The sequence below is a fragment of the Rhinoderma darwinii genome, chromosome 1, assembly GCF_050947455.1.
Source record: "Rhinoderma darwinii isolate aRhiDar2 chromosome 1, aRhiDar2.hap1, whole genome shotgun sequence".
Taxonomy (NCBI): Eukaryota; Metazoa; Chordata; class Amphibia; order Anura; family Rhinodermatidae; genus Rhinoderma; species Rhinoderma darwinii.
Window position 1 is genome coordinate 319277871 of NC_134687.1, and position 22317 is coordinate 319300187.

Sequence of the window (22317 nt, forward strand, 5' to 3'; positions counted from 1 at the left end):
ATGATGGCATAGGCTTATTAAAGAGGAAGCTGTATATTCGTAAATCTGAAATAAGAGCAGAAGCTAATGCCTGGTGATTATTTTTGCTTTATGTTTACAGATATTGTTATTATTCTGTTATGTTTGTTTTGTGGGCCATTTTTGCACATATGGCTTTACTTCCTGTTACCTTTGCAGAAATGGCCGCCACAATAAAACAGTCAAACACCAATATATTGTGAAATAAAAGAATAAAAATGACCAAACTTTATCTCTCAAACTTCTGGTTTACGAATATATGGCCAATTTTAAGTTTTGGGAGGAACTTCTCTTTAAATATTAGAAACCCACGTATGGAACTTATAGATCCTTTGATTAGTTTATCCTGCACTAGTTAAAAATAAAAGGTAGGAAAAATATACAATATACATACACAGTATTAATTAGAACATTGTTAGACAGTGTTATTGGAAGAACCTGTCTTTGGGTGTATTCACATGTGCTGGTTTTGTAGCATTTTTATGTTTTTTGCCATAATTTTGTGATCATTTGTGGCAAACAAACGCCATAAAAGAAACACATGTGAATACACTGTTATTTAAACCTCAGACATTTAGTTTGGTTTTCTCTATGAATCTTGGTATGGTAAAACTACACATTTCAACAACAAAGTGCTCTCTGAGACCTTCAAAAAGAAGAACATAGATGCCTATAAGTCTGGAAAGGGTCTTAAAAAGGTTACCAAACAATTGAATATCAATGATTCCACCATTTGAACAATCATCTACAATGGAAAAGATTTTAAACAACCTCTGACTTGCCCAGGCCAGGTCATTCCAACAAGTTCCATCACAGGACAGAATGCAGGATGCTGAAAGAAGTCTCTACAGGTAGCCCTCCCTACCATTGATGTCAAAATGCATGAGCCTTAGAAAGAGGCTAAAATAATAAGATCTACATGATCGTGTGCCAGGAGGAAAGCTTTTCTATCCAGAAAGTAAATTAAAGCAATACTGTGTTCATGAACAAACTTTAGACAACCACCCCAGACTTCTGTAACAATGTGCTCTGCAAAGATGAGGCAAATAAAAAGGTTTTTGGCCACTGTACCAGAGGACATGCTTGTTGAAAACCAAAGACAGCATTTGACCAGAAGAACATGATACAAACTGTAAAGAATAGTGGTAGAAATGTTATGGTTTGGGCCGGCTTTGCTGCATCAAGTCGGCAGCTCACCATCATAGAATCCACTATGAATTCTTCATTGTACCAGAAGATGCTTGAGGATAATGGGAGACTGTCTGTCAGAAGATTGAAGCTCAACTGAAAGTGGATCTTGCATCACTATGACCCTAAACATACCAGTAAATCCGCCAATGAATGGCTGAAAAACATAAATGGAGGGTTCTAAAAGGTCAAGTCAAAACCGGAATTTGAACCACGCTGTGTAAGCAAGAAACCACTTGAAGATGGTTTTAAGAAGCGCCTGTTGGAAGTTGTTTCTCCAAAGGAGGCAATACCAGCTATTAAAGGGGTTTTCCCCATAATAATTATTAATCACCTATCCACAGAAACGGAGATTAATATTTGATCGGTGGGGGTCCGACCACTGGGACCCCCACCAATCACAAGAACAGGCTTACCCTGTAGTTCCAGGGAGCACCATAGGAATGTAGTGGTAGCGCGCATACTTCATCACCGGTCCATTCATTTCTATGGGACTGCCGAGCGCTATCTTCCGGCATACCTGTGAACATATGTTAAAAATAAAAACCTTTACATCAAGTGTCTTTACGTTTTCACGACTGCATATTATGTAAAGTGGTTATTACACAGATTTTGCTCATATACGATCACTGCGAGGTATCGGAAAGTGAAAGCATTCAGAAAGGTACAGTACAATTATGTACATTACAATGTATGGGTATGGGAAAAAGGTGTCCCAATAAAGTATTAAGAAGTTGTTAATAATAAACTGTGCACTAAGTGTATATACACATAAAAATGTGTCAAAAATAGATAGATATTAGATGATAGATAGATAAATGTGAGATAGATAGATAGATAGATAGATAGATAGATAGATAGATAGATAGATAGATAGATAGATACAGCACACAAGAAAATGGCGACAGAACACTGCGAACACTAATGTTACCTAAACCGCTAAATATAAATAAATATGCATTACATGCTCAATCTACTTACAATAGGGAGGTTCTTGGCACACATTTTGGTCAAAATGTGTGGGCCCACCTGCCATGCAAGGCGTCCTCTATAGGTGGGAACCTACTCTGCACATACACCCAGAACTGGGACTTTTTGTTTCATTTTGTTGGAATGTGCTGTTAAAAATTTTGTGTTATTTATGTAATCCATATATGTGGGGTTGGTGACTGCCTCCATTTTTTGTTCTTGCACTCCTCCCACTCTGCCCTGGGTGATTTTAATTAGTTTAATGCTGGTTCCTACCATCCCCAGGTATATATGTAGGCTTAGTCCCAGTTCTGGGTGTATGTGCAGAGTAGGTTCCCACCTATAGAGGACGCCTTGTCATGGCAGGTGGGCTCACACAATTTGACCAAAATGTGCGCCAAGAACCTCCCTATTGTAAGTAGATTGAGCATGTAATGCATATTTATTTATATTTAGTGGTTTAGGTGACATTAGTGCTTGCAGTGTGCTGTCGCCATTTTCTTGTGTATAAATTTGCAGTCACAGGTGTTCTTGCACCTGCACACACGTTTTGTTTCATTTTGTTGGAATGTGCTGTTCAAACTTTTGTGTGATAGATAGATAGATAGATAGATAGATAGATAGATAGATAGATAGATAGATAGATATGAGATAGATAGATAGATAGATAGATAGATAGATAGATAGATAGATAGATAGATAGATAGATAGATAGATAGATAGATAGATAGATAGATAGATAGATAGATAGATAGTTGATTATTAAATACTTAATTTTTATTGTTTTTTGGGGGGGTTTAGGCGGTCCAGCTGAAGGGAAACTATTACCAGGTGATCAAATCTTTGCAATCAACAATGAAAATGTGGAAAACATCCATGTTCAGAAGGCGGCAGACATGGTCAGGTAATGCATTTTACATGCTGTCACTACAGCTAAGTGTAGAAGAGCGGGCTTTTAGCAAAGTACATTATCTGTGTTAGATTATGCATGACATAAGCGCGAGAAGACAATACCACAGCTAAATCTTGCTGATTCCGTCCTGTAAACTGTTTGGTAATGCAGAGATTATCTTGCGGTGTGATACTCGCATCATGCTTTTAGAAACCATAGATAACGGTAATAGTGTGCTAATATTCTACAGAGTGTGTAGAATACAGTACCCGTAATTGCTTAATTTTAGTCAATTCTATAATTATTATATAAAATGATCAGATACACAGATGGAGCAGGCACCAACTGACATTGAATTGTTCAGTATTTTTTCACACTGCTTTGTTCATAGATTGTAATAACTTTCTAACTATTTCTTCTAAGCATTAAGATAACTTGATTTTAGATAACTGAACAGGTTTACCTGAAGTCCTCTGGAAAGTCACGAACAACACATTGGAATATGAAGGCACATTGGGGGAGATTTATCATTACTGCTGCTATAGAAAAGTGGAGGACTTTCCCATAGCAACCAATCAGATTGATTTTTCCATTTTTAAAAGGGCCTCTGAAAAATGAGAGCTGGAATTAGATTGGTTGCTATAAGCAACCGTTTCACAATTCCTTTGCACCAGTTGTAATAAATAATAATCTCCCTCATTATGTTACGTGACCAACCCAGCTCTCTACTGAATAAACGCCTCTATTTTGACATCCAAAACAAAACTGTGCACCACCTGAATCAATTGATTATATTGTCCAAAATGTATAATTTTAAAAAATACGGAAATTTGCATTATGAAAATTCTATTTTGTTAGATCAGCAAACTGCATCTTACACATAACCATCAGAGCAAAATATACATAGTATACTTATATGAAGCATAAATAACTGTGTCACAAAACAAATGAAATGTTACATCTTACAATGCTGGCACATGCCATTTTACTTTTTATAAATAGCCTTATACACGGTACGCTAAGTCTACTCTGGCATTAGCTGGCTGACTGCATTTTGGAATTGAAAACCTAGAATGTTTTTGACTACACATTCAAACAAAAATCTGCTGCCATTAAAAGAAAAGGTAACAGAGACTTTCAACGGTTCAATGTCAGCGGGTCCTGAATGGCTCTGACATTTAGAAAGTTGCATCAAACACACTGATAGACATTTTTATTTAAAAAAACAAACAAAAAAAATAATTTCAAAGCTGTACATAGTCTTTAGGGCCACATGCAAATGGCCATATTACGGATCCGTTTTGTAGTCATAATAAGGCTGCCATTCTAGCACATGGGGCTTATACTGTGCCTCCTGTATGTCTCTGGTTTTGTACATACATATTTAGACAGAAAAGAAAGTCATATGTATGTACATATTAGTCATTCTCCCCCAGAAACTAGGGGGAATATCTCCATACTATCAGCACGTGACAGAGCCTCTAAAGCAGCACACAAAGGATGTATGGCTCCGTACTAGGGAGATGAACAGCCTCCATGAACTGCCGTACAGACTCTGCCATCTGCATGAGGTTTTATCGTTTGTGTTAGGGAGCATGTGGCTACGTTTCTTCAAGTGCACTATTAAAATGGCTAAGGTGATGGTTTAATAGCTTTAGGGAATATTTTATGAAAAGTTATAACTTTATACCTTATTGAATATAATGTGTTTATATTACAGGGATTCAGGAAACACTGTTACTGTAACAATACTTCGCGGTACTTTGGTAAATATAGATCTGTTTTATATTCATATTTGACCATTGCTTTGTTGATAAAATAGAGGGGACATACAGTGAAGGAAATAAGTATTTGATCCCTTGCTGATTTTGTAAGTTTGCCCACTGTCAAAGACATGAACAGTCTAGAATTTTTAGGCTAGGTTAATTTTACCAGTGAGAGATAGATTATATATAAAAAAAAAAAAAGAAAATCACATTGTCAAAATTATATATATTTATTTGCATTGTGCACAGAGAAATAAGTATTTCATCCCCTACCAACCATTAAGAGTTCAGCCTCCTCCAGACCAGTTACACGCTCCAAATCAACTTGGTGCCTGCATTAAAGACAGCTGTCTTACATGGTCACCTGTATAAAAGACTCCTGTCCACAGACTCAATTAATCAGTCTGACTCTAACCTCTACAACTGGGCAAGACCAAAGAGCTTTCTAAGGATGTCAGGGACAAGATCATAGACCTGCACAAGGCTGGAATGGGCTACAAAACCATAAGTAAGACGCTGGGTGAGAAGGAGACAACTGTTGGTGCAATAGTAAGAAAATGGAAGACATACAAAATGACTGTCAATCGACATCGATCTGGGGCTCCATGCAAAATCTCACCTCGTGGGGTATCCTTGATATTGAGGAAGTTGAGAGCTCAGCCGAAAACTACACGGGGGGAAATTGTTAATGATCTCAAGGCATCTGGGACCACAGTCACCAAGAAAACCATTGGTAACACATTACGCCGTAATGGATTAAAATCCTGCAGTGCCCGCAAGGTCCCCCTGCTCAAGAAGGCACATGTACAGGCCCGTCTGAAGTTTGCAAATGAACATCTGGATGATTCTGAGAGTGATTGGGAGAAGGTGCTGTGGTCAGATGAGACTAAAATTGAGCTCTTTGGCATTAACTCAACTCGCCGTGTTTAGAGGAAGAGAAATGCTGCCTATGACCCAAAGAACACTGTCCCCACTGTCAAGCATGGAGGTGGAAACATTATGTTTTGGGGGTGTTTCTCTGCTAAGGGCACGAGACTACTTCACCGCATCAATGGGAGAATGGATGGAGCCATGTACCATCAAATCCTGAGTGACAAACTCCTTCCCTCCACCAGGACATTAAAAATGGCTCGTGGCTGGGTCTTCCAGCACGACAATGACCCGAAACATACAGCCAAGGCAACAAAGGAGTGGCTCAAAAAGAAGCACATTAAGGTCATGGAGTGGCCTAGCCAGTCTCCAGACCTTAATCCCATCGAAAACTTATGGAGGGAGCTGAAGATCCGAGTTGCCAAGCGACAGCCTCGAAATCGTAATGATTTACAGATGATCTGCAAAGAGGAGTGGGCCAAAATTCCATCTAACATGTGTGCAAACCTCATCATCAACTACTAAAAATGTCTGACTGTTGTGCTTGCCAACAAGAGTTTTGCCACCAAGTATTAAGTCTTGTTTGCCAAAGGGATCAAATACTTATTTCTCTGTGCACAATGCAAATAAATATATATAATTTTGACAATGTGATTTTCTGTTTTTTAAAAAAATATAATCTATCTCTCACTGGTAAAATTAACCTAGCCTAAAAATTCTAGACTGTTCATGTCTTTGACAGTGGGCAAACTTACAAAATCAGCATGGGATCAAATACTTATTTCCTTCACTGTATATTTGAAGAGGTTACAAATAAAAATTCAATGAATTTAGCATTTTGGGTAACACTTCCGTAACACCTTCCCGACCACCCCACGTAGATTAACAGGCTGCAGCGCTGGTCCTTGTGCCTGTAGCTCGTTAATCTATGTGTGCTCCTAACAGAGCACACAGGCATTCCTTGCAGCCCTGCATCTCTCAGTACTGGATGCTACTAGCAGCCTTAGTACTGAGGGAAGACATAGGGTGTGACAGCCGTGATCCCCGCCGATTAACCCCTTAAATGCGGCGGTCAATAGCGACTGCTGCATTTAAGCAGTTACAACAACATCGGCACCCCGTCACGCAATTGTGGATGCCGATGATTGCTATGGGAACCGGGGTCCTAACAAAGGCCTCCGGGTCTGCCATCTATAGAAGGCGATTAGGTGCTGCCAGAGGCAAGAACTAATACGCTGCCTGTCAGTGTGAAACTGACAGGTGTAATACCATGCAATACATAAGTATTGCAGAATATTATAACAAAGATCCAACAGTTGGATCTTCAAGTCACTAGTGGGACTAAAAAAAAAAGTAAAAAACAACAATGTATAAAAATATAAACAGTAAAAGTTCTAACCAATAAAATAAAAAATCGTCCTTTTTCCCCCTATAAATTCCTTTATTATTAGAAAAAAATGAATAAACTATGCATAATTGGTATCGCCGCGTCTGTAGCAACCTGAACTATAAAAATGTAATGTAATTTATCCCGCACGGTGAACGGCGTAAATTTTTTTATAAAAAAACAACACCAGAATCGCTTTATTTAGTCACTTAAGCCCCCCAAAAATTGAATAAATAAAGATTAAAACGTTGCATGTACCCAAAAATTGTACCAATAAAAACTAAAGTTTGTTCCGCAAAAAAACAAGCCCTCAAACGGTTTTCTTGATGGAAAAATAAAAAAAGTTGTGGCTCTTAGAATACGGTGACACAAAAACAAAATGATTTTTTTAAAACCGGGATTTTATTGTGCAAACACCATAAAACATAAAAAACGATATACATATGGTATCGCCGTAATCGCATAGACGCACAGAATAAATTAAATATGTCATTTATAGCGCACGGTGAAAGCCGTAAAAAAACTGAATAAAAAACATTAGAAGTTTTCTTGGCCTAATTCCACTAAATTCAGCAAAAAATCTGGGGGATCAAAATGCTCACTATACCCCTAGATAAATTCTATTAGGGCTGTGGTTTCCCAAATGGGGTCACTTTTTGGGGCGTTTCCACTGTTTTTGTATCTCAGGGGCTTTGCATATGCGACATGGCACCCCAAAACCATTCCAGCAAACATGAGCTCCAAAAGCCAAATAGCGCTCCTTCCCTTCTGAGCCCTGCCATGTGTCCAAACAGCCGTTTATTACCACATATGGGGTATTGCCTTATTTAGGAGAAATTGTTTTTCAAATGTTGGGGTGTTTTTTCTTTTTTATGCCTTGTAAAAAATTTATAATTTCTATGTTTTACTGGAAAAAATGTAGATTTTAATTTTCACGGTCTAATTCCACTAAGTTCAGCAAAAAACCTGTGAGGTAAAAATACTCACTATACCCCTCTATAAATTCCTCGAGGGGTGTAGTTTGCCAAATGGTGAGTTATTCGGGGTGTTTCCACTGTTTTGGCCCTACAAGACCTCTTCAAACCTGACATGGTGCCTAAAATATATTCTAATAAAAAGGAGGCCCCAAAATCCGATGGGTGTTTATTTTCTTCTGAGACCGGTGCTTCAGTCCATTATCACACAAGGGCCACATGTGGGATATTTCTAAAAACTGCAGAATTTGGGCAATAAATATTGAGTTGCATTTCTCTGGTAAAACCTTCAGTGTTACAGAAAAAAATTGATTAAAATGGAATTTCTAAAAAAAGAAATGAAATTTATACATTTCACCTCCACTCTGCTGTAATTCCTGTGACACACCTAAAGGGTGCAGTTTTTAAAATTGGGTGACTTATAGGGGTTTCTAATATATAAGGCCCTTAAAGCCACTTCAGAACTGAACTGGTCCCTGAAAAAATAAGTTTTGGATATTTTCTTGAAAATGTGGGAAATTGCTGCTAAAGTTCTAAGCCTTGTAACGTCCTAGAAAAAGAAAGGGGCCGGTCGCCATTCTTTGAGTCTCAGCCACATGGGTTAGTACTTGGTTATTCATCATTCGTTGTTCTTGTTGCTCGGGAACAATATATACAAATTGCATTCAGCATTCACATATGTATGAGTAAAATCTTTAGATATAACACTCTTTATTTGTCCTTTTGTAACCCAATCTTCAGTGTATGTTACAAACATCCTTCCTATCTATCCTTAAACAGCAGAACATATTACTTTGTAGCCAGTACACCCAACTATATTTATACTATACTATATGCATTTGCTTTGAGATATATTCCTATAAGTTCATATTCACATGACTTCATTTGTTGAATATTTGACTCTTGTTTGGCGGCCATGCTTTTATTTGTGATTCATTTTTAGAAACATATATTTTGTAACCAGTATAATTTTGTTGTGCAATAAAATTATTATATACATATATATTTTTTGACTTATAGACTCCATGGTTCTTTCTTGTTTGGTTTAAAAAATAAAGGGTTGTTCGATAAACAATGCAACAATGCAATGCAAACATAAAGTAGACATATGGGAAATGTAAACTAGTAACTATTTTGTGTGGTATTACTATCTGTTTTACAAGCAGATACATTTAACTAATTTTCTCTACATTTTGGTGTTTTTCACAAATAAATATCGACCAAATTGTTTTCATGAGAAAACAATCTCAGAATCACTTGGATAGGTAAAAGCATTCCCAAGTCATTACCACATAAAGTGACACATGTCAGATTTGAAAAACATCGGATGTGTCCACAAGGCCAAAACAGGCTGTGTCCTGAAGGGGTTGAAGCTCTGTTTACACCTGCAATAGGTTTAATTTCTTAAAGTTTCTGTTACTTTTTGATGGAAAGAATAGCAAAACTTACTTACTGTAACAGTAAAACTAAACAAGAAAACAAGAAACTGTAATTATGCAGTCACATTATTATGACCACCAGCTAATATCCAGAGTAACCGCCGTGTGCAGCACGGACAGCAGCTAGACGGGCTGAGAGTGACTCAATAAGGTGCTGGTAGGCTCTCAGGTATCTTGAGCCATGCTGACTGCAGTGCATCCCACATTTGCTGGAGGGTGCGTGGGGGAGGATCCATAGAGCGAACAAGAGGATAGAGGTGGTCCCACAGATGCTCAATTGGGTTCAAGTCTGGCAAATTAAGGAGCCAGGGACATATTTTGAAGTCTTCGTCGTGCTCTTGCAAACACTGTCGGATATTTCTAGCCGTGTGACATGTCGCATTGTCTTGCTGGAAGATTTCAGCTGCCACAGGGAAGACCAACATCATGTATGGGTGGACGTGATCTGCAATGATGAATTCACACCCATATCAGTTCAGAGCAGCTTCCACGTGGATGAGTGAGCCCAGAGAATGCCATGAAAAAATTCCCCAGACCATAACGCTGCCACCACCACCGGTTTGTGATCTTCGAGCAATGGTTTCTTGTGTTTGTTCTCTGATGTTTTTCGCCTGACACGACAACGTCCATCCATTCTATGAAGCATTAAACTTGACTCATCGGAGAAGGCAACCCTTTGCCAGTCATCGGTGGTCCAATTCCGATACTGACGTGCAAATTGAAGCCTTTTTTTCTGATGCACCTTTGTTCGCATAGGAGCAGTGACCATCCATCTGCTTCTGAGCCCCATACGCAGTAGGGTTCGCTGAACTGTTGTTTTAGACACACGTCTGGTAGTCCCCTGGTTGATTTTCACGGTGAGCTGCTCCACTGTAGAGTGTCGTTCGCTCCTTGCGCACCTTCGTATACGACGTTCCCCTCTCACATCAATGGCATGTGGTGCTCTGCAGTTTCCACATTCTTTATTCCCAATGGTGCCATTCATCCACTCACGATAAACTGTCACCACAGCAGCACATAAGCAGTTCACAAACTGCACTGTTTGAGAAATACTGCCACCCTTGGCCCGAAAGCCAATAATCATCCCTTTTTGCAACTCTGATAAATCGCCCCTTTTACCCGTGGCAACAACAACTGATATGGGTTCAACTAATATACCCACCAAGCCAGCCCACGACACATCACTTCCTTCATGGGCTATGCTCTACCGACGACAAAAGTAGGAGGTGGTCATATTAATGTGACTCGACTGTGTAGTTGCACCACTATAGGATCACAAAACCCAAAGCAAAACCTGCATATTTAAAAAAAAACAAAAAAACAATATCAGCGATATTCCTTGACAGTCACCCCCACACCCCAGTCTCATCCAAGCATTCTAATAAAAATAAAAACTTACCTGAAGGTCCACAGTCCTGTTCAAGGTCTCAGTCACCATTTTCATGACCTAGCAGCTTGAACCTGAGGTGTTGGAGGCTTGTAGAAATATTCCATAATAAATTATTACTATGAGAAATATTTCTTATTTATTTATTGTTTAATGAAGTATTCCCACTTTAGACATTTATGGCATATCCACGGTATATGCCATATAATGTCTAATCGATGTGGGCACTAGCTCTGGCACCCGCACCTATCTCGAGAACAGGGGGTCACCTGATCCACATCGCATCCAGGTGGGGAATAAACAGAGAGAATAAATTTCTCCATTGATTCCTATGGGAGTTATGGAAACAGCATATATGCCATGAATGTCTAAGTTTACTTTGGATTTAAAGTGACTCTTCACTCTTTTGACATAAAGACATGTCAGAAGTCTGCATTGTGGGGGTTTCGACACCTAGATCCCACTAATGTCTAAATGACTAACTTCACTTAAATGAAAGGACACCGTGTCTATTTGGAACTTAGCTCTGCGATCTCCATATCTTTGAACTCATGTTGAGGGCCCAGCCATAGATTTGAATGGGACTGTACTCTGCACCCGATGCAATGTGAAAGCTTTCACTAATCAAAGATATGCCTATGACATAGTATTTAAAATGTTAATGTCTAATACTATGAAGTGTTATAAAATAGGCAGAAGCTCTACACCCGTTACAGTACACACGGACGTACTCTACGTTCGTCTGAATTCGGCCTTATAAGGACCCTCTTACTTCTGTTTTATAGCTATGATGCATTGTTACATGTCCCAATGTTTGTTGCCTGCATATTAGTTACTTACAGCAATGTTATATAAAGGGTATATATTATATAGATCCTTGGCTGAGGTTGCTTTGGTAGGAAAAGCACATGAAGTGCCTGTGCCAATAATCAGAGTTATTCCATAATATTACAGTCTGACTGTTCATTAAAGACTTGGCCAATTGAGTTACCAGACTGTAAATGATACAGAAATGCTATCAATGAAAAGCATTATGATCTAACCATTTAACTGCTGCCATCTATAGTGCTGTAGTAGATTGTATCTAATGCAGGGAAAACAATCCCATCATTTAGAGTTGTCTGAAGTTTTATCCTTGCTAAATTACTTTGAACATGGTAGAAAAAAAACCTTGTGCCTAAATTTACAGATGGCTTTCCTCATATTTAAACAGGGACATGGATTTCAACATATTCCTTGGGAGATAAGAAGTGCCAGATGTGCCTTGCAGCTGTTCATCTCCTCCTCCCTGGTCTGCACATGTATGTTTATGGGGAGTTGGATGGACAGCTATCTCAAGTTTATGACCAGCTTTATTTTTCCTACTTATCATTGAAATCAAAACAAATAGGTTCTACAGTTTTATTACATTATTTCTTAATATAAAATAATTACATTTCGAATTCAATTGAAAACAATATAACCAATACTTCCTATGAATTGAAACTCTTGTATTGTATTTAGGAATTTTATTTCATTTTATGAGTTCCAGCCTCAACCAACCAAAATATAATTGAACGGTTATTTCTATTGTCTCCGATTGCCTGTTTGAGATTTTAACACATTTTCTTATTTTTGTGCAGAGTCCCAAGTCATCCTTTCTTACAGCGGAGAAAAGGGCCAGATTAAAAAGCAATCCGGTGAAAGTAAGGTTTGCTGAAGAAGTGATTGTAAATGGCCACACTCAGGTTAGTAGCTTCGCATCTAAATGTTAAAAACAACCTATATGTGGCGCTTCTAACAGTGATATGTCCCTGCCTTCCACTCTCCCACGTCCTCTGTCTTATAAGATCAGTACAAGAATGCACACAACATGAAATCTGAGGGAAAGTAAATGAATATTTCGTAAATCCTAGTGTCACGGTCTGTGGGTATGTGGACCCACTAGGCCGCACCGTCGTAGGCAGGAGGCAGCTGGCCAAGCAACAGACCACCCAATCAATACAAAGTCCCGCTCTAGGGTACCTGAATAGTCCAGACAGTGGCCGAGGCTTTAGCACAGATGGAGGTGGGTGCAGCAGGTTGCGCCAGATGTGTCGGATGACAGCAGGTGCAGCAGGTTGCGCCAGACGTGGCGGATAACAATGGATGTGGCAGATTGACACTGGACTAGGCAGATGACACGGGACATGGCAGAAGATAGCAGGTGCAGTAGGACACGACTCCAACACTAACAGGCTCAGGAACAAGGACACAGCACGGGAACAGGATAACACTAAGGGACCATTTACAAGACTGTCATGGGAATACTAACAATGCTCAGGCAATGAGCAAAGGGGCAGGGCCCTTCTTTTTGTCCAGAGGAATCATGGGCTAATTGATGATGATGATTCCCATGTGGGATTCCCATAAGGCCAGGCACGAGCATGCGTGCGCACCCTACGGGACACAGCAGACTGGAGCGGAAGTGAGCGCTAGCGTCTCATGGGAATGAGATGCAAGCCAGCGCTCACAGATCCATGGCTGCAGCCGCCGGGGGGTGAGTAATCCCGACAGTCCGCGTCCATGGACGCTACAGTATCCCCCCGCTTATGCCCCCTCTTCTTGGGGTCAGAGCGAGAGAGGAACTTCTTAATGAGGGGAGGGGCACTGAGGTTCTCTTCCGGCTCCCAGGACCTCTCCTCAGGACCAAACTCTCTCCAGTCCACCAAATAGAAAGTCCTTCCTCCTACCCTTTTGCAGTCCAGGATCTCCCTCACCTCAAACACATAAGATGAACCGCTGGGAGCAAATGCTGGACTGGGAGTCTTACTGTAGCAGTTCAGGAACACTGGTTTCAGGAGGGACACATGAAAGGAGTTAGGGATTCTGAGGGTAGGAGACAGCCGAAGCTTATATGAGACAGGGTTTATCTGTTGTAGTATCTCAAAAGGTCAGAGGAACCTGGGAGCAAACTTGTATGAAGGCACCTTTAAACGAATGTTCTGAGGGCAGCCAGACTTTGGTAGCTGGAAGATACTGAGGCGGCTCTCTTATTTTTATATCCACCTTTCACTTCATGCGATCGACTGCCAGCAAAATAGAGGACCGGGTCTGTTGCCAGATTTGCAGAAAGTCCCCAAATGCAGAGTCAGCAGCGGGTACCTGAGATGTAGCGACACAGGAAGGGGGACTCTAGGATGTTGACTGTATACAATGTAGAATGGTGTGAAAGTGGTGTACTCACTTGTGTGGTTGTTATACGAGAATTCGGCCCATGAAAAAAGCTGTACCCAGTTATCATGCTGCATGGAGATGAAGTGGCGGAGATAATTTTCCATGATCTGGTTAATCCTCTCAACTTGCCCATTGGACTGGGGGTGATAGGCTGAAGAAAAGACCAATCTCACATCCAGGAGTTTACAGAGGGCTCTCCAAAATTTTGAGGTAAATTGAAGCCCCCGATCAGACACGATGTGAAGGAGCAAGCCATGCAAGCGGAAGATGTGCTGAATGAAGAGACTCGCCAGTCAAGGAGCAGAAGGTAGGCTGGTCAGTGAGATAAAATGTGCCATCACCGGTCCACCACCACACAGACAGTGTTGCATCCTGCTGAGGGAGGAAGGTATGTGATAAAGTCCATCGCAATGTGCTGCCAGGGGACATTGGGTACAGGCAGAGGTTGGAGCAGGCAGGCAGGCTTGGAGTGAGCAACAGGACAGGTCTATGATACTTTGAAGGGACTCCACTGTCTCATCCATCTCAAATGACTTGGACAGGGCATTGGCCCTTACATTCTTGTCAGCGGAACGGTAGTGGAGCACAAATTGGAAACGGGTGAAGAACAGTGACCACCTGACTTAACGGGGGTTTAGTTATTGAGCCAACTGGAGATAGGTGAGGTTCTTGTGGTCAGTGTAGATCAGGATGGGGTGAGCTGCGCCCTCTAGCAGATGCCTCCACTCCTCCAGAGCCAATTTGATGGCCAGTAGCTCCCGATCCCCAATAGAGTAGTTGCGCTCTGCAGAGGAAAAAAGTCTCGAGTAATAGCCACATATTACTGCCTTCCCTTTCGAACTTCTCTGGAACAGAAGTGCACCTGCACCAACAGAAGAAGCGTCCACCTCCAATGAGAACTGCTGAGACACGTCAGGATGATGAAGGATCGAGGCTGAAGTGAAGGCTTTCTTGAGGCTAATAAATGCAGATTCTGCCTCTGGAGTCCACACCTTGGCGTTCTCACCCTTCTTGGTAAGGGTAGAGATGGGAACGTCAGTGATGAGAAGTTTGGGATAAACTGGCGGTGGAAATTGGCGAATCCCAAAAAACGCTGCATGGACCTCAGGCCATTCTAGAACAGACTTGTCACGAAGGGTCTGTGGACCCACTGGGCCGTACCGCCTTGGCGGTAAGGCAGCTGGCCAACAGGGAGCAGGTGACTGTCTATAGTTCTATAGGTACCTGTGGCAGCTCAGACAGCAGCAGGTCAGGCTCGGCTGGGACTTAGGTAGCAGGCGGACTTCAGATGAGGTGAAGCAGGTCAGACGTGGATGTAGCGCAGCGCGACTTTGGCACAGCTCCGTGCTAGACCAGGAAGGTATGGATTGCTAGGTACAAGAACTGGAAACAAGTATAGGTACAGGGACAGGGACTGGGACTGGAACAGGAAACACACTAGGAGGCTATCACATAGACAAACTATAGGGAACACAACAACGCCCAGGCATAGAACTAGGGGGCTGGACCCCTCTTATAGTCCAGGGTACTCACGGGTCAAAGTTCGTCCATGAGGTCCGGTGCGCGCGCTGCCCCTTTAAGAGCACGAGCGTGCGCGCGCACCCTACGGAATCCGGAAGAGGTGAGGGGACGCGAGCGCTGGAATCTCCTGAGGAGGAGGCTGGGGCCAGCGCTTGCCGACTCATGGCTGCGGCTGTCAGGGGGAGGTTGGTGCTGACAGCTCGCAGCCACGGACATTACAGGACTTTACTTTCTCAGGATCCATCTTGAGACCTTGATCCAAGATGATGTAGCCCAGGAAGGGCAGAGAATTATTTTCAAAGACGCACTTCTCCAGCTTGGCATATAGACGATTCTCCCTTAATTGCAGTAGAACTTGACGGACATGCCTCCGATGAGTTGTCAGATCTGGAGAGAAAATCAAAATATCATCGAGATAGACTACAACACAGATATAGAGGAGATCTCGGAAGATATCATTGACGAATTCCTGTAAGACCGCGGGAGCGTTACACAGTCCGAAGGGCATCACCAGGTATTTGTAGTGCCCGTCTCGGGTTTTGAACGCCGTCTTCCACTCGTCACCTTGACGGATTCGGATCAAATTATAAGCCCCACGCAAGTCTAATTTTGAAAAAATCCTGGCTCCTCGTATACAGTCAAACAGTTCGGATATACGTGGCAACGGGTATTTGTTCTTGACCGTGATCTGGTTGAGACCACGGTAGTAAATGCAGGGTCAAAGAGATCCGTCTTTCTTTTTAACGAAGAAGAACTCGACCCCGGTCGGGGAGGAAGACTTTCATATGAAACACCTCTCCAAATTCTCCTTGATATAGGCCGATATGGATTGAGTCTCTAGCAAGGAGAGAGGATATACCTGTCCACAGGGTAGAGAAGCATTTGTGACCAGTTCAATGGGGCAGTTATAAGTCCGATGTGGGGGGAGTGTCTCAGCCTCCCTCTTGCTGAAGACATATGCAAACTGAGCGAAATGAGGGGGTAATCCTGCCAATGACTGAGGCAGAGGAGGCTGGACAGGATGGATCTGCAACAGAAAGCGATTGAGGCATTTGGAGCCCCATCGGAGAACCTCTCCAGAATTCCAGTCCAGGACTGGGGCATGTAGTCAAAGCCAAGGCAGGCCCAGCAGAACAGAATTGACGGCATTGGGCAAAACAAGAAACTAAATTAGTTCCGAATGAAGGGCTCCAACTTGGAGCTTCAGCGGCTTGATCTCAGATACAATCGGATCGGGAAGAGGCAGTCCATTCGCCGAAGCAACAGCCAAAGATGTCTCCAGAGGAACTGTGGGCATCTGGAGATGATCCACCTCTCCAACCAATCCTAGGCACTGGTGTCTCTCTGGCTTCTGGGGACACAAATGCACAACATGGCCTGACAAAGTCATGAAGTGCGTCTGCGTTGTCTCTCCTGGGTAGACAATATGGCCCGGACCATCTGCATAGGCTCCTCTGTTGGGACGACTGAAGAGGACAGTAGGGATTGCTGGAAAGTAGAAGCCAGCCTAGGAAATCCTCTCTCCCGGAGAAACTCTTGGGAACGCTCCCGGATCCTCATGTCGACCCGGGTGGCTAGTAGGATGAGATAATCTAGGGTAAATGGCAGATCGCGAGCGGCCAGCTCGTCTTTAATCCCAGAAGACAGTCGCTGCCAGAATGTGGCCACCAAGGCCTCGTTGTTCCAGGTTAGTTCAGTATCCAGGGTATGAAACTGAATGGCATACTCGCCGACGGAGATGTCTCCGTGGTGTAGGGTCAGGGATGCAGCAACAGAATAAACTCTCCCAGGTTCTACAAATATCGAACAGAAAGTCCATGCCAGGGCTTTGCCAGTAAGAAGAGAAATTATTAAGGCGATCCTGGCATCATCAGAGGAGAAGGCCCTGGCATGTAGTCTGAAGTGAATCTGGCACTGATTCAGAAATCCCCTGCAGGACCTCGTGTCTCCATCATAGTGAGGAGGTAGCGGCAGAAAGCATAGGGTTACGGCACTGGTAAAGACAGGAGGTGTAGCAGGAGGAACAGCAGGAATAGGTGCGGTGACGACTGTGGCTTGAGCAACCAGCCGATGTGCAATGGCGTTCACCGACAGGAGGAGTTGGTCTTGCCGTGACTGAAGGTCTTGCATCTCTGCCAGCATGGCTTGTGTCATCAAGGTCTCGGGTTGACCACTCTGGTCCATGGCCTGAGCGTACTGTCATGGCCTGTGGGTATGTGGACTCACTAGGCCGCACCACCGTAGCGGGGCGGCAGCTGGCCAAGCAACAGAGCACCCAATCAATACAAAGTCCTGCTCTAGGGTACCTGAATAGTCCAGATAGTGGCTGAGGATTTAGAATGGATAGAGGCGGGTGCAGCAGGTTGCGCCCGACGTGGCGGATGACAGCAGGTGCAGCAGGTTGCACCACACGTGGCGGATAAAACTGGATGTGGTAGATGACACTGGATGTGGCAGATGACACTGGACGAGGTAGATGACAGCAGGTGCAGTAGGACACGACTCCAATACTAACAGGCTCAGGAACAAGGACACAGCATGGGATACAGGTAGCAGACACGAGAGACAACGGGAACAGGATAACACTAAGGGACCATTTGCAAGACTGACATGGGAATACTAACAACGCTCAAGCAGTGAGCAAAGGGGCAGAGCCTATCTTATAGTCCAGGGAATCATGGGTTAATTGATGATGATGATGATTCCCATGTGCACACGCTGGCCCTTTAAGGCCGGGCACGATCAGGCGCGCGCACCCTGCGACGCGCACACAGCGGACCGGAGCGGAAGTGAGCGCTGGCGTGTCCTGGGAAGGAGATGCAAGCCAGCGATCACAGATCCATGGCTGGGGCCGCCGGGGGGCGAGTAATCCCAACAGTCCGCAGCCATGGACGCTACACCTAGCAGTAATAGCAGAGTGCATTTGGATTTTATCTGGGATGGGTCATATTATTGACAGCTAAACAAATCTTATGAAGATTTCTCATATTAGCCCTCTTCCTGAACTACATCTTTAGACCTCAATGACCCTTTATTCAAAGGACCTACATTGAAAAAATTTAAAACATAAATTGACATTAATTTGAAAGCTGATTTATGTTAATAATATATAAAATACTCAATAATAATCAATCAAGGGGTCATACAGGATTTTTTTTTTAAAAATGGCTGTTTTCCTCCAGGATTGTGTCAGGTATTGCAGCTCTGTTTTTTAAAGAATGCAGCCAAATTCTGTAAAACCCCTTTTTAGATGACTGAAGGAAAAAGTAGGTCCCATGCATTTCTAAGAAAGCTGGGTGACTTGGTGACTAAATGATACATCTACAGCTATTAAAATTGGTGTTGTAAAGGATATCAGGTCAGTACAATAAAATGCCTGAATGTAGCAAATCACTAATGTAAATGGCCATAATAATCACATCCACGTTTGTCTGATATTTCTGCAAAAAATAAATAAATAAATCTCAATCGATCACCATTATTGCTACAACTGTAGCCTGTAAAATATGATTGCACAGAAGACACCATGATAGAGAATAAAAGGCTTTTTTTTTCCGCTCCAATGTGAACAAATAGTTTTCAGCTAAAAAAAATCAAAAAAGCATTTTGTGCAAATCTTCACATAAATATTCTCTGAAATCGAATTAACTAAACCAATAAATAGGCTGCCTTTAACTGAACTGTAAATCTGTATATGGAATTGGTTTATTATTCTAGCGTGATTTGTTCTGTGTAATAATGACTTATACAGTATGTTTGTGTACTAAAACTGCATATCTAAAACCAGATACAGTATCTCCCAGAAATAATATGGACCTTTGCTCTTATCCATTTGCTATTGTGTAATTTACAGTAAAGGGAATTTCCTGTTATCAGATTCTGTAGATTAGACATAATCTGGTTTAATGACATACAGCTTCTCCGAGGAATTTAGATTTATTTTTTTTAGGTAAATAAATGTGAAGTTCATCACCTTGTATGTTTGTAACGGGTTGCTCTTTTTTCAGGGGAATTCACTTCTGTTCATGCCTAATGTCCTTAAAGTGTACTTGGAAAATGGTCAGACAAAGGCATTTAAATTTGAGAAGAAAACAACTGTTAAGGTAGTCATAAAATTCTATATTATTTACAACCATATTCTACATGTTTACATTTATGTTGTTTGGTTGTCGCTGATGGTTTAGTATTACTTGAATGGGAATGAGTTTCAATACCAGAAACAGTCGATGGACAAGAATGATCTGCTTTTTTTTTTTTTCTCAGAAAGTGCAATTCTTGATCATGTTATAGTAGCTCATCTCCACTTATCTCAGACAAGCCCTTTAAATTATTTTTTTTCAATAATAATGTGGTGACACAATGAAACAGAAGTCAATATCTCAGCTGGCCATACACCGTGAAATCTCTTCTCTTTGTCAGAACTCTATGTGCCACTAGTAGGGGATGCAATCCTAAGACATTTCCAATATGTTGGAAAACCTCTTTGTGCAGTATTTGAGAAGCTGTATTTCTCTATAAACTGCACAGATGTCAGATGGCGCTGGAAATCTGCACCATATTGTTAGCTCTTGAGAAAACGGGCCTCTCACGCCTCTTGTTTGTCACTATGTAATGTCTGATTTTACCTGTAAATGTAACCTCTGAATTGTAAAATGCTGCAGTCGGAATATGTTGGTTCTATACAAATAAAGATTATTATTATGATTATTATTATTATTATATACAGTGCCTCTTAAACCCCTATCCGCACGAGTAAGTAACTATATGTCGTCGCGGGAGGTTACTTCCTGCACGAGGACATATAGTTACTGAGTTGTCGCCGACAGCCGACACTCCACTCTTGCTGGCCAGCGGTCCTTTGCCTCTAATTTCGGTGAATTAACATCTTAAATGCAGTGATCGGTTGCGATTGCCGCATTTTAGGGGTCTCTAGCATATCGGTAGACCCCGGTCTGAAATCGCAGGGTTTGCTGATAGTTAGCATGGCAAACGGAAGCCAAAACTACAACCCGTCCCGCAAAAAACAAGACCTCCCACAGCTTTTTGGCTAAAAAATAAAAAAGTTACGCCTCTTAGAATATGATGTATCAGAAAATAAATAATTTTATAGAAACGTAATTTTATTGTGCAAACGCTGCAAAAGATAAAAAAAACTATATACATATGGTATCGCCGTAATCGTACCGACCCGCAAAATAAAGTAAAATGTAATTTATTGAGCACAGTGAACACCGTAAGAAATAAAGAATTTAAACAGCCAAAATATCCGTTTTTTGGTCACCTTAGCTCTAACAAAAAATTGAATAAAAAGTGATCAAGAAGTAGTATGTACCGTAAAATGATACCAATAAAAGCTACAGCTCGTCCCGCCATAAAAAAGCCCTCACACCGCTCAATCGACCAAAAATTAAAAAGTTCTGGCTCTCAGAATGTGATGATACAAAACAATTATTTTTTTTAACAAAGTCTTTTCTTTGTAAAAGTAGTAAAATATAAAAAAAAACTATATAAATTTGGTATCACCGTAATCGTATTGAGACGCAGAATAAAACTAAAGTTGACGTTTTTACCGCACGGTGATAGACGTAAAAACAATGGAGGAATCACAGTTTTTTCCAATTTCAACCCGCAAATAATTTTTTTTCAGTTTTTCCAGTACATTTTATGGTACTTGAAATGGTGTCAATAGAAACTACAACTCTGCCCGCAAAAAATAAGCCCTAGCACCGCTCTACTGATGGAAAAATAAAAAAATTATGGCTCTTGAAAGGCGGGGAGTGAAAAGCGAAAATGAAAAAGCAAAAAAGGATCAGTACAGAAAGGGTTAATTAATTTCTAATAAAAAGCCATTTATGACCACATATGGGGTATTTCCGTACTCGGGAGAAATTGCTTTACAAAGGTTGGGGTGCTTTTTCTCTTTTATCCCTTATGACAAAAATGTTGATATTCATTTTCACAGCCTAATTCTACTAAATATTGGGGTGCTTTTTCTCCTTTATTCCTTGGAAAAATGAAAAAAATCTATGTTTTTGCAGAAAAAAAAGGTGATTTTCATCTTCACAGACTAATTCCACTAAATTCTGCAAGAAAACTGTGGGGTCAAAATGCTAACTATACCCCTAGAAAAACGTCTTGAGGGGTGTAGTTTCCAAAATGGGGTCACTTTTGGGGGGTTTCGACTGTTTAGGCACCACAAGACCTCTTCAAACCTGATATGGCGCCTAAAATATATTCCTAAAAAAAGGAGGCCCCAAAATCCACTAGGTCCTCCTTTGCTTCTGAGGCCGGTGCTTCAGTCCATTAGCACACTAGGGCCACATCTGGGAAATCTCTAAAAACTGCAGAATCTGGGCAATAAATATTGAGTTGCGTTTCTCTGGTAAAATCTTCTGTGTTAAAAAAAAAATGCATTACAAATGAATTTCAGCAAAAAAATTTGTATATTTCACCTGTACTTTGCCTTAAAGGGAATGTGTCGCTAGAATTATTATATTTTTTTTTTAGTTAAACAGTTAGTATATAAATGATTACACATTGTTCAAATCTTTTTAATTTTTTTGACAAGTCAGGAAATATTATAAATTAGATTCTAATTTATAACATTTCCATGTGCTGGTCACTAGAGGGAGCAATTCCCAAAATTGCAGCATTGGCATGTGGTAAAGCAACCTCATTCCTTTATGCTGCAAAATTGAAGAAGACCCACTC

The 22317-nt window shown here is 41.4% G+C and overlaps 1 protein-coding gene across 2 annotated transcripts in view; it reads left to right on the top strand.

Moving 5' to 3' along the window:
* Positions 1 to 22317, top strand: part of FRMPD1 (FERM and PDZ domain containing 1) — a 173373-nt gene that overhangs the window by 108225 nt on the left and 42831 nt on the right. For both annotated transcript variants that reach the window (XM_075825560.1, XM_075825561.1), the window contains exons 4-7: positions 2977 to 3079; positions 4788 to 4833; positions 12513 to 12617; positions 19614 to 19709. In XM_075825560.1, coding sequence (XP_075681675.1) covers positions 2977 to 3079; positions 4788 to 4833; positions 12513 to 12617; positions 19614 to 19709 — 350 coding nt within the window. The remainder of the gene's footprint in view (positions 1 to 2976; positions 3080 to 4787; positions 4834 to 12512; positions 12618 to 19613; positions 19710 to 22317) is intronic.